Source organism: Oratosquilla oratoria, chromosome 19, assembly GCF_046742065.1.
Source record: "Oratosquilla oratoria isolate Oo_2021 chromosome 19, ASM4674206v1, whole genome shotgun sequence".
NCBI classification, from domain to species: domain Eukaryota; kingdom Metazoa; phylum Arthropoda; class Malacostraca; order Stomatopoda; family Squillidae; genus Oratosquilla; species Oratosquilla oratoria.
Window position 1 is genome coordinate 58,754,333 of NC_134795.1, and position 13,783 is coordinate 58,768,115.

The 13,783-nt window shown below is 41.8% G+C and overlaps 1 protein-coding gene across 1 annotated transcript; it reads right to left on the bottom strand.

Moving 5' to 3' along the window:
* Positions 1-631: 631 nt before the first annotated feature.
* LOC143035534 (uncharacterized) lies at positions 632-11,321 on the bottom strand. The gene is made up of 2 exons (XM_076202404.1): positions 11,017-11,321; positions 632-3,397 (listed from the first exon to the last, which is right to left on the bottom strand). The coding sequence occupies exon 2, from the start codon at positions 3,395-3,397 to the stop codon at positions 2,342-2,344; it is 1,056 nt and encodes a 351-aa protein (XP_076058519.1). The 5' UTR covers positions 11,017-11,321; the 3' UTR covers positions 632-2,341.
* Between the last annotated feature and the right edge of the window lie 2,462 nt (positions 11,322-13,783).

Here is a 13,783-nt window from a genome sequence, read left to right on the forward strand (position 1 = left end):
AGGTCTATTCTCTGTTGTCACTGTCTTAGTACTGAATGGTGTCCAGTGGGTGGGCATGCCAGTGTGGTTCACACTATATGTGGAAGGATTTTTCAGGGATTTATCTCCCAACTGCAGAACCCAGAGGTAGGTTATTCAGATCTAGTCAGTGCATAATGGTACCAAAGAAATTCAATTTTAATCTCTTCAGTATGTGTCGGATTCTGGCATACAGCATCAGCTGCCTGATGTACAATGATTTGATGATGCACCACAGTACTTGCATTATAAAATATAAAGTTAAAACTGTATTACTTGATCTCTTTCACTCGGAATATTAGAAACCACAGAAAATGTGATCATGCCAGTTCACAGAATATGGGGGTTGCTGGGCTACAACTACATGCATATACCAAAGGCATTTTCCCCCTTACAAGCGAGGTAGCCAAAACAAAGGCATAAAATCCACTCCCACCCATTCCATCCCCACATACTCCCACTTCCAACCACCCTCCTCCCTTTCTCTTATCTTGGCTCCTGGATGGGTCATCCCTGCATCTCGCCCACTACCCTGGGTCAGAAGTAGTGTTGCAAGACACATGTATCCTTAACTGGTGCTGAAAGGATACATTTTACAGAAGTCGGGATGGTTAATCCAAACTCGTAGTAAGTTCCTTTCCTTTATTCAAAGGATTCACTTGTTTCACAATACACTGAAATTGACTACATGTCTTTTCTATTTTATACAGTTAATTGTCTCTATCACTAGCCTTTTGCACAATACCTGTCATCGCACCAACTGGTCGTCCTCCCCGGTGCGTCTCAGTTTCGTTCGGCGGAAACGCTAGATATGAAAAATTTCCAGGTGTTAGCAATTGTACTTACACTGTTTTCAATGGGAGTATTCGGCCTCCCACAACCAATATTCTCATACTTAATTACTAATTACATCCCATTTATTTATTATATAATATTTCCAAGGGGGAAAAGCTCGTTGTTATTGGGTTGTTCTGTAATGTTATGAGTTGGTGGTCGACTGCACTTATAAGTGTGCGTTCGTGTGTGTGTGTGTGTGTGTTGCCTGGCTGTCGCGATGCTAGAGATTGCTTGGGTCAGCGAGATGTGTGTTGCATTGGACCTCGTGATGTTTAGCTCAGCAATCTCGAGACAGGAAATAGTGTGAGGTTGGGGTGGTTGGGTGAGGATGTAAGTGGGTCATATGACTGGGTGTATGCTCACGTATATATGGGACGTATACATATCGCTCTCCCCCTGGGGTTAGGTGGCTCCCGGCACCTAGGTTACATGGTTTACAAAAATATTCATATGGGTAATACATCGAGAAAAGGTTCAGAGACACAAAATCCTGTGGGATTAAATGTGAAGATGGGGGGGGTGTTGTTGAAGTGAATCTGAGGTCCCAAGGGGGATCATGAACTTGTAAATAAGGGTAGCGATGTTGTGTCTCAGAAGTGTAACGTTGTGTCTCACCAGATTACATGTTATATTAAATATCATATGAAAGGTTTCACTATATATTTGATAACACTGTTGAAATCACTTTCTAAATGTTATGGCGTTCATGTGTTTAACACTATCACTGTTGGGAGTGTCATTTTCTAAACACTGTTCTATGGTCAGTTTGGTGTGTCACATCGCATTTGTTTTATTTCATAGTATGTATATAGTTTCTCGTAAGAATTATTATGTTATTTAAGATATTGGGTGAGACACAAGAATAAACTTAATCTAGGTTTACAGTAGATCGGGAATGGGGGTTGAAGGGTTTTGGAAGTTTTTACTTCGTGCAACAGAATTTGGTCAATATTACCAGTATAAAGAGAATGATTAAGAGTGAAAGGGCTGTGGAGGTATATGGTAGTACCTTGTAGTGTAGGTCAAGTGAGTCCATGTCAAGAGTAGTCGATTTATTCAGTAGGTGTACCATGTCTATATTACTTGGGAGGATGATATCGGGGATCTTAGGTAGGGGAGGGAGTATCAGTTGGGTTATGGGACCTAGGTCTTGGGTCAAGTTAAGGGTACCTTGGTCGTGGAGTTTGTTGGGGAGTAGCATTGAGTCCATCATGTAGGTGTGGCAAGTGTCTGGCAGAGTGATGGAGCCGTTTATCTTATGATGGGTGGGTGGTTTGCGTAAGCACATGACAGATACTAAGGTTGGGTGGGGGAGATATATGAAGTGTTTATGTCCTACATGGGTATGGTGAAATTGGTTGTCTGAGAAACGAAAGTCACACGTTTCGGAAGAGTTTACTCTGTCGGTTGTGAGTTCCGAGAGGCAGGGTTGGGATTTGGTTAGTTGGAAGTGGAAAGGATAGGCTGGACAGATATGGAAGTTGGGTCATGCTATCTTGCAGGTTGCCATGGTTTCCGGTGAGGTCAGTGTTAACCACTGACCGTCGTGTGATTTTAAGATGGTGGAGGTTGGTAGGTTGAGAGTCATAGTGCGGTTTTGGTAAGGGTAGGGGAAAGGGTAAATTTCCCAAAGGGAGAATCTCTTGATTGGGTCCATAGGGATGTGGATGAGGATGAATTGTTGAAAGATAGTTGATGACAAGATGGGGTAATAATGCTGTATTTCATGTTTGGAAAAGAAGGGGGTAAGTTGTAGTGTATTGTGGGCTCGTCGTAGTGTTTGACTAAGCTGGGTTGGGGTGATCATTTGGAAGTCGACTACTCCTGCGTGGGCGTTCCAAATATCTCTTTGGATGAGATTGGAATGTTCTAGGAGACTGTCTAGTTCTTTGTCCAGTTCCTTCAGGTGATGAAGGAAAAAGAGGGCATTTTGGGAATTGGTGATCTGCGATAACTGAGAGTTTGTGAACTGTGCAAGGTCATTGAATTTGTCAATTACTGAATTTACAGAGTCAGCGAGGAGATCTATGTTCTTGGAGTTTAAATCTATGAGTTTCCCTTGTTGGTGTAGTACTCTTGTTATTTTCCCTATGTGTGAATGAATGGTTTGAATGTCTTGTTCAGTAGCAGTTCCGAATAGGGATTTGGAAATTATCCCCATAAAGTCGAAAAGTCCTCTTTTTGTTCTACTGGTCGTTGTGGTGTCATCGTCTGGGTCTGGGAGGTGGTATATTGTGTATCTGATTGTGTTTAGTTTTTCTTGTAACGCGTTGACGTTGTGGTATAGTGTCAATGAGGTTTGATAGTTTTTATGAGTGTCATTGGGTACTTGCCTTCCAATTAGTTTTTCCACATCTATTAGGTCCTTTTGTAATTTTGTAATGGGATCTAACAATGTGTTGGGAGAGATGCGGAGCTTAATCATTATGGAATCTTCAACGCATGCGGCGGTGCCGTGTTTGTTCACTATAGCGCCAGGCAGGAGCCTTGGTACGGAGAGGGTGAGGTGGACGAGGATGGGGAGTGCCAGGAGGAGTTTCATCTGTGGAAGAAGGGCAATGCCTTAGTGACTGAGGATTTGTGTATCTGGCTCTCGCTAAGGTTATGGTGGTCGGAAGGAAGTAGAGAAGTTTCAATAGATATGCGGAAAGGAGTTCTTATTGGAAATGGGCCATTTTAACCTCCACTGATAGATACATGACGTCCTGCATCTTCAGGGGCGAGAGCTAGAGTGCATGTTTAGTTGCGTCGACGCAGGGTCATGGGATGAGACTTGCGTTTGGGTGAGTTATGTGTGGTCGTGGTAGGTGGGTTGTTGATGGGAAGTGGGATTGGGTCGAGGTTGAGTTTGACCTTTCTCAGCTTCTCTCCATGTATGGTCGCGGTTGTGTGATCGGAAGGATCTGTTAGTAGAAAAACATTGTTAGGGAGTGAGATTGTGACTGTGAAGGGACCTAAGAACTTGGGTCTGAGTTTGTTAGTCCTGGTTGAGTCTTTGACCATGACAGTGTCACCAAGCGTTATGTCAAGTGGAATTGAGCGTTTGTGTTGTTTTGTCTTTGTCTTTTCCTGGGCTTCTTTCAAGTTTGTTCTAACTTGTTTGTAAATGGTTTGCATACCTCTTTTGATGCAGTGTGTGAGGTTATCTAGGTTGTATAAGGGTGGGGGTGGTTGGTTGAATATTTGGTAGGGTAGGCGCATTGGTTGGCCGAAAATGATCTCATGTGGGGACATCTTTGTTGCGGAATTGACTGTGCTATTGATACTGGCTTGTACCTGTGGTAGCCAATCTTCCCAACTGTCCATGAGGTCGTTGACCAAGGGTCTGAGAATCTCTAGGACCTTGCGATTTGTTCGCTCAGTCAGACCATTTCCCTGTGGGTGGTATGCAGTGGTAAATGTTTGGTCAATGTTGTACAGATGTGCTATTTCGCGCATCACCTGATTTTTAAATTCTGAGCCATTGTCAGATAACATTGTGTGTGGTATGTTGTATCTACAAAAGATATTGTTAACTAGGGCTTTGGCTACAGTCTCTGCTGTTTTGTCTTGGAGTGGTATTAAGATTGTGTATTTAGAGAAATATTCTACTGCTGTGAGTACATAGTTGGAACCTTGATGGCTCGTTGGCATTTTCAGTAGGTCAATGCCAAGTGTTTCCCATGGCTCAGCAGGGAGTGGGATGTCTTTTATGTTGATTTCTTTCGGGTCAGGGCCTCTGAATTGGTTACAAGTTATACAAGAATCTATGTGTGTGGTTATATCTCTTTTCATGTTAGGCCAGTAATATGTGTGCCTAGCAGTGTTTAGTGTCTTATCTCTGCCCGAGTGGCCTCCCATTGCACTGTCGTGCAATATGTGTAGGACCTTGGGGACTAGGGCTCTGGGGATAACAGTAACCTCTCTTGTGTTAATGGTTCTCCTTATGACTCCGTCGACCAGTTTGAGTTCCTCAATAGGGACAGGTGGTCGGGAGTGTAAGGGGGTTTGTGAAAGGAGATGCTGTTTTATTGGGGACCATATAGGGTCTCTTTCAGTTTCCTGTGTGAGTTCTTGCATAGGTATGCATGTGGTTTGGGTTATGGGGGTGATGTAGGTTTGTCTGCTCAGGCTATCTGCCACTACGTTAGCTTTCCCAGCTAAGTATACGATCTTGGGATCGTAATCAAGGAGAGTTGCTTTCCATCTAGCAACTCTCCCATGTAAGTCTTTGGAGTTAGAAAGATAGACTAGGGGTTGGTGGTCTGTTAGTATGGTAATCTTGTAGCCTAAAATGAGGTATTTGAAATGTTTAAGTGCCCAAACTATAGCTAACCCTTCTTTGTGAGTAGTAGAATAGTTACTCTCAGCCTTATTAAGGACTCTACTTGCGTAGGCTATGGGGTGCTCTTTGCCATTGTCATCTTTCTGTTGTAGGACTGCGCCTATTCCTTTAGAGGAGGCGTCTGTGTAAAGAAAGAATTCTTTCTTCATGTCAGGGAAGGCTAGTACAGGGGCTGTGGTCAGAGAGTGTTTCAGTGTGTCGAAACTTTGTTGTTCTGTTTCTGACCATTGAAATGGTTCGCCTTTCCTTGTGAATTTGGTCAGAGGGGAAGCTATGTGTGCAAAATTGTGAATAAAGTGTCTGTAGTATGAGGCTAGCCCTATGAAACTTCGTGTTTCATTTGTGTTTCTGGGGATTGGGAAGCTGTTTATGGCATCTATTTTGTCTGTGTTTGTATGGATCCCCTTTGCATTCACTTTATGGCCTAGGAAGGTGAGTTCCTTCATGAGGAATCTACATTTCTTTAATTGAATCTTTAACCCCGTATGTTTGAGACGTTTGATGACAATCTCTAAAGTGTTAAGGTGGTCTCTTTCTGTGGGACTATATATTACAAAGGATTACAAAGGCAGAGCATGCCGACAGGAGACCTTTTGATCCATATCTAGGTCGGATGCAAAAAAAAAAAAAAAAAAATCATATTAGTAATAAAATAATAAATAAAAACTATAATAATGTAAATAACAAATAAAATACATAAATAAATGCATAGGTATAGTTAAAATGATAAACAAACAGGTAAATAGTAAATAATAAATTAACATATAACTAATAATAAATCAAAATCAGACAGACAAATGATAACAAAACAAAAACAAATAATATAAGATAAATTATAATCATTACAGCATCTTACTTAAGTATTTATCTAAATGATTCTTAAAGCTTTGAACTGAACTACATTGCACTACCTGTGCAGGAAGTTTATTCCATTCATTAACTACACGGTTGGCAAAGTTGTTTCTACCTACTTCCAAATTGAATCTATTTCCGGACAGTTTGAGACCATTGTTTCTTGTCTGATTCTCATTCAATGTGAAAATTTTGTCACTTTTGATGTCAATTCCCTTTAAAATCTTAAAGACCTGTATCAAGTCACCTCTGAGTCTACGCTTTTTTAAGGAAAACAGATTCATGTGCTTTAGTCGATTTTCGTATGATTTATTTTTGATATTTGGAATCAGTTTTGTGGCTCGCCGTTGTACTTTTTCCAATCTGTCAATGTCTTTAATGAGATTCGGTGACCATACGGAAACAGCATATTCCAAATGTGGACGAACTAACGATTTATATAGCTTGTTAATGAGTGATGGACTTTTGAAATCAAAAGATCGCGCAATCAGTCCCAGAATCTTATTTGCTCTCTCAGAGGCTGAAATACATTGCTTGGATGATTTGAGGTCGTTACTGATAATTACGCCGAGATCTTTTTCACTATCCACTTTTGTTAACGAATTTCCAAATAACTTGTAATCGTACTTACTGTTATTTTTACCTATGTGCATTACCTTGCATTTACTTGTGTTATATTTCATTAGCCACTTTTCAGACCATTGCTGTAATTGATCTAAATCTTCTTGAATATCTAATTGGTTTGAGTGATCATTTGCCACTCCGCACAGTTTTGTATCATCAGCAAATTTGGAAACAGTAGATTTTAGTCCATGGTCTATATCATTTATATATACTATGAATAGAAGTGGCCCAAGAACGGAACCCTGAGGAACTCCACTTGCAACACTTTTCCATCCAGAAGTTTTTCCATTTAAAACAACTCTCTGTTTTCGACCATTCAACCAATTACTAGTCCAACCTAATAGGCTACCACTTAATGAGGTCGTCTAAATAGACGAATAATGAGACTCCTATCATGTCACTGAATATGTGGGTCATCAACCGTTGTTGGGTTGAGGGGGCGTTTTTAAGGCCAAAGGGCATACGTTCAAAATGAAAGTGTCCTTTGTCAGTGGAGAATGCAGTTATGGGTTTAGATTCTTCAGATAATTCCACTTGCCAGAAGGCAGACTTAAGGTCGATAGTGGAAAAAACTGTGTTATTGTTCCCTATTGATTGGAGGACGTCCTGCATGGCAGGTAGTGGGTGGGGGTCAGATTGAGTGAGGTGGTTGACTTTCCTAAAGTCCACCACAGGGCGTAAGGTTCCGTCTTTCTTAGGGACCAAAAAGAGGGGACTGTTCCATGGGGAGTCTGAATGGGAAATTACGCCTTGGTGTAACATCTCTTGTACATTGCTATTGACTTGGGATTTCCTACTGTGAGGAATGCGGTAAGCGGGGGTGTATGAAGGGGGAGTGTTAGGGGGAATTTGGATGTGATGTTTGATTATATCACATTTGCCTAGTGGTTCACCTTCTAAGGCGATAGCTGATCTATTCCTCTGTAGGAGAGCTAATAGCTCGTTATGAATTTCTCCGTCAGCTGATGTTATGATTTGGTCTGGATTGATAGGGGTGAGGGGTTGTGTTGGTCTTACTGGGTTGATGTGTTGAGGGAGTGGTTCCTGGATAGGGGAATCATGGAGGTGGACTGCGCAAATGTTAGTATTCTTCTTGATTTTACGGTGTTGGTCTGAAAGATTTGTTAACATAGCTAGGGTGTGTTTATTTTCTGGTACTATATCCCAGGAGGACTCCAAGGTTATGTTATTTATTCTTGACGTATCTGGGTCAATTATGACATCCTGATGTTCTATTGCTCCGGGTATGTATAGTGGAACTGTTATTGAATGTCTAGGGGGTATGATGACTGTGTTAGACATCAATGCCTTTGAGGTGACATAAGGGGGTGGTCGGAAGGAATAGTTGTTAGTTGGAATTGGAGTATTTGAGGAAGGGAGACATGAGAGAGGTTGTGTGTCTGAGTCGGGTGTCTCAGTGACAGTTGGCTCATCATTCACATCTGAGAAGGAGATGTTATTTTTGTCTAGGTCTATAATAGTTTTCCATGTCCTCAATGATTTTAATCCTATTATACCTTGTTGATCGAGACTCCATTCGTCAGCTATGTGGAAAGGTGTGAAACCTACTTGTAAGTTATTGACTTCTATGGTGTCGTGTAGAGAAATGGTGCTCCCTTCTATTAGGAGTCCTTCCATATTGGAAAATTGAATTTGGGGTGGGTCATTTAATGCTTCATAGAGAGCTCTTGGGATGATGTTCAGGTTTGTTCCTGTATCAACCATCATGTCAACTGTGAGTTGATCTAAACTCACTTTTAGGGTGACGTAGTTGTGTTGTGTATGAGATATTCCTATGGTGGTTTGGTGCGTGAGGCTGGTACACGTTTCCCCAATCGGTGTTGAGTTGTGCGTGTTGTGTGGGAGGGAGCTGTTTGTCGAGGGGTGGTGAATGGTTGGTTAGTTCTCTGATGAGGTTGTGGTTGTGATTTCTGTAGGTAACACTCCTCGTTGGAGTGAGTTGTTGTTTTGTGTAGGCTGCAGTATTTGTTTGGATGTGTTGGTGTAGGTAGGAGTGGAGGTTTAAAGGGGGGTGGAACTTGTTTGTTTTGATTCTGAACTTGACACTGAGCATTCGTATGCGAGGTAGTAGCATGCACTGAGCAAGGGATGGGGTGGTGTTGTACCTGCGGGTATTGTTGTTGCTGTGTTCGACACTGGGCATCGGTATGGGAAATGGTTCCATGAACTGAGCAAGGGATAGGGTGGCGTGGTGCCTGTGTTTGTATTTGTTGTTTTTGTATGCAGTCTCTAGTGTTGTGACTGGGTGATGAATGGTAGGAGCACCACTTAGAAGGTTGTCCTTGATTGGTGGGAGGGGGCTGCTGTGAGTGAAGGCTATTTAGTCTGGGGAGATAGTGGGGGGTGTCTAAAGATACATTGCAAGCATTGATGATGTCTAAGATATAGGTATAAGCTAGAGGGTTTCTAGTGTTTAGTTCCCTTTTGGAGGCTTCCTTTAAACACTTTGGAGGGAGTTGGGAGAGATAGAAACCTATCTCAAAGAATGTTAGTAAGTTTTTTGTGGTCATGACATTTTGACCAAATTGGTCAGTGTGGATCCAAGGAGAGTTATTCTCCAGGTCCTCTCTGACTTCTTTAATTCCGTTTGCTACGAAATCCATAATGTTCGTAACGGAATGTGGTTGGACTCTAGTGTTATTGAGGAAAGTGAGAAGGAAGGAGATGTTGTTAGCTTGTTTGTTGTGAAAGACATTAAGAAGGTGGTGTTTATATTCCTGATATGTGATTCCACATGCAACTAAACTGTCTAGCATCCTTGCCTTTGAACGGCAAATGTCAGATGGGTCTATTTTCTGACGGCACAAATTTATTTTATCTGTGTCATAGTGTTTGTTTTTTGAGAAAAACAGGTCACATGCTGTCAAGAAGTCATTTATGGATAATCCACTGTTTTGGGAAAAGGTTGGGATTTCTGTGAGGGGGGTTATGGTTTGATAGTTGTTAATTATTGTTGGTTGAGGTTGTGGGTAAGGATAATATTGTGGGTTTGGAGGAAGGTTAGGTGGTGGTTGGTGGTATGGTGTGGAGGTGGCTTGACCAGATGGGGTATGGGGGGAAGGAAAGGGGAAGTTTTGGTACTGTGGCTGAATGGGAGGGGGGTTATTGTGTGTTGGGATATGGGGGTTGGACTGATTATGGTTTATAGGAGGTGTAGTTTGCATATTTGGCTGGATGGGAGGGGGGTTATGGTTTGTTGGGATATGGGGGTTGGACTGATTATGGTTTATAGGTGTAGTTTGCATATTTGGCTGGATGGGAGGAATGGGTGGTTGTAGTTGTGAGGGGTGAAAGGGGTCTATTTGAGGGGGTTGGTTAAAAAAGGCTAAGATATCATTCTCATAAAGAGGGATTGTAGGGGTACCTGCCGTGGGAGCAGCTTTGTCCGAGAGATGTGAGTGTTCATATTCTAACTGTTGGATGGCTATGTCAATCCGTGGATTTATTTGATGAGGGTCTGGATTGTCTTTGTCTATTTTTGAGTTGCTTGATGGGTTTTCCTCTTGAGATTTAGAGAGGATGGTTTCTAGCGCTTTTTTGAATTTGCTTCTCGTCCCTGTGGCCATGTTAGTGGTAACTAGCGAGGCATGTATTACTTAATAGTTAGGTGAGATGGGTGGTCTAGTTTAAAATAGTTAAGTTAGAAATAATTGGTATACAGTAACTAAGGGGGAATATGTTATGCTTAGCTTTGTCAACGGTTATTAGGTATAATGGGATTACATATGTAAAATCATAAAAATATGTATATACATATAATAATATTAAAATGTGGAAATAATATGATATTATGTTTATAATAGTAAGGAGTTAAATATTTGGTAATGATAATATAATATTAATAACTATATATATATATAGTTGGTTAACAGCAGTAATTATGGAATGTAGGTTACATTGATAAAAATGTTTAAGTAGAAAACAGAATTACTTGACTGAAGGAATGCATATGCATATGATAATAAGTAAAAGTGAAATATAGGAAAGGTTATTGTATATAATAGTATATATAAGGTGCAAGTAGGCCAACACTGCAGATAGTAAGGAATACTTGAAACTTTCCGACCGTAACTGGCGTGGATACTCTGCCGAGGTGGGCTGTTTCTTTCCGTAGAGTTGGTTGTAGTTACGCGTTTAGGACGACGTAAGTTTTCAATAAAAAATAGGGTACTGGGAAGAGATCAGCGGTGTGTATGGAATTATCTCTAGATGAGGGGAGTGCCTCGTTGATGTTCTCGTATAAACAAAGGAGAAAGGCAGTATAAGGGGGGGGATGGATGGGTTGGTTAATACTGGTATTGATAATATCAAGTATTTTGAAAGGTTGGTGTTTAGTTTACCTTTGTTAGAGGCGGGTAGATGATGTGGAGTCGGTGACGATAACCTTCGTATTGTGCAAGGTGTGATATTTGCTTGTAGGGCGGTTAGGACTTATTGTTCTTGGTAGGGAATATCTTGTAGAAGTTGGCTGCCACCAGGTGGTGAGAAATGTAATTTTCACCACCGATACTAGACTGCGAAGTTTGGAGTTGGTGTAGAGGGGCGCGTGTGAGGAGTCCTCGATATTCTTTCTTCTGGTAGGTGTGGCGAATTCAATTGGTTTTCTTCTCTGGAGACGTGGGTGCGGCCACTAGCTGCCACCAGATTGTATCCTTAACTGGTGCTGAAAGGATACATTTTACAGAAGTCGGGATGGTTAATCCAAACTTGTAGTAAGTTCCTTTCCTTTATTCAAAGGATTCACTTGTTTCACAATACACTGAAATTGACTACATGTCTTTTCTATTTTATACAGTTAATTGTCTCTATCACTAGCCTTTTGCACAATACCTGTCATCGCACCAACTGGTCGTCCTCCCCGGTGCGTCTCAGTTTCGTTCGGCGGAAACGCTAGATATGCAAAATTTCCAGGTGCTAGCAATTGTACTTACACTGTTTTCAATGGGAGTATTCGGCCTCCCACAACCAATATTCTCATACTTAATTACTAATTACATCCCATTTATTTATTATATAATATTTCCAAGGGGGAAAAGCTCGTTATTGGGTTGTTCTGTAATGTTATGAGTTGGTGGTCGACTGCACTTATAAGTGTGCGTTCGTGTGTGTGTGTGTGTTGCCTGGCTGTCGCGATGCTAGAGATTGCTTGGGTCAGCGAGATGTGTGTTGCATTGGACCTCGTGATGTTTAGCTCAGCAATCTCGAGACAGGAAATAGTGTGAGGTTGGGGTGGTTGGGTGAGGATGTAAGTGGGTCATATGACTGGGTGTATGCTCACGTATATATGGGACGTATACACACAGCACATCCAGAGCAAGGCTGCTTCATTAAATTGGCGACCCCCCTCTCTGTTCCCTCTTGCAGAAATGGAGAAGATGGGGAGAAATCTCCTCGGGCTATGTCAGTTTATGTTTTGCACATTCTTCCTCACCCCCCCATCCTCCACCCACTCCCTTTCATGCATCACAGCATCATCCATACACAACCATTCTCCATTCACTCCTATCTTCTGTCTTCTCCCTTCCTCCACAGACATTCCCCTCTTTCCCAATGGCCCTTTTACCCCATCCATCCACCTCATCCTTGGTTGCCCCCTCATGTTCACTCCTTTTACCTCTGCCTTACACCTCTTTTACTAAGTTTTCTTCACTAATTCTTTCCATGTCTCCAAACCATCCCAATACTCTTTCAAAAACTCTCAATTCCCTTTCCACCCCCTTCTCCTCCTCACCTCTTCATTTCTCACTCTGTCCAGCCTAGTAACCCCTATCATACTTCTCAGGCACCTCATCTCAAACACATTCAAACTACTCCTCTCTCCCTGTCTTATGTTTCATGTTTCTGCCCCATATAGTGCTATCAGCACAATCACTCCATACAATATCCTTTTAGCATCCATTCCCAGATGTCTATCTCTCATTACACTTTTTAATCCTCAAAGGCATTTACTTGCTTCTCTCAACCTACATTCTACCTTCACCTCCACTCCTCCCTTTCCCACCATATTTGCACCCAAGAATCTAAAACTATCCACTTCCTCCAGTCTCTTTCCTTTCATACTCACTTCCAGTCTGCTGCCACTTTCTACCCTTGTACATCTCATCAGCTTACATTTACCCACATTTATCTTCACCTTCCTTCTTTTGCACACCTTCCCAAACTATGTCACTAACTTCCTCAATCCCTCCAGATTCTGCTACAAGCACAGTGTCGTCAGCAAACAACAACTGGTTTATCTCCCACTTTTCTCCATTTTCTTTAACCATCTCCAATCCCCAACCCATTAACCTTGCATTTAGCTTTTGCACTACCTCAACCATGTATAAATTGAACAGCTAAGGTGACATAACACATCCTTGGTGAAGTCCCACCTTTACCTCAAACCACTCTCCATTTCTGATTCTAACACAAGACCTACTACTTTAGTAAAAACTCTTGACTGCTCTTAAAAGCTTTCCTCCTATCCCATATATCTGCAATACCTCTCACAGTGCCTTCCTGTCTACCCTGTCATAAGCCTTTTCCAAATCCATAAAGGCCTAAAAAACATCCTTACCTTTTCCTAAAGCTTTCTCACATATATCTCTTACCACAAAAATCTGATCTATGCAACCCCTACCTGTCATTAACCCACACAGTTCTTCACCAATTACTCCCTCCGTTCCTCTCCTAAATCTCTCAATCAAAACCCTCACATAAGACTTCGCAACTACACTTAACAAACTGGTCCTTCTGAAACTACATATACTACACTCACACTTGTCCCCTTTTCCCTTGTAAAGTGTAACACTACAGGCACTCCTCCAGTCCTCCAGCACTCTACCCTCTCTTAAACAAACATTAAATAACCTCACCAGCCAGTCCACCATCACTGTACCTCCTTTTTTTAGACATTCTACATGACACCCATCCAACCCAGGTGCCTTACCAGCTCTCATCTTAACGACTCCCTTCACCTCATCTCTCTCCATTTTTCCTCCATTTTCCTCACTCATCATTGTCATTTTCTTGGTGCTTCACACCACTGCAACCACCTTTCCCTCCCTATCCTCCCTCCCTATCCTCCTTCACATTTAGCAACTCCCTAAAATACTTTGCTCATCTTCC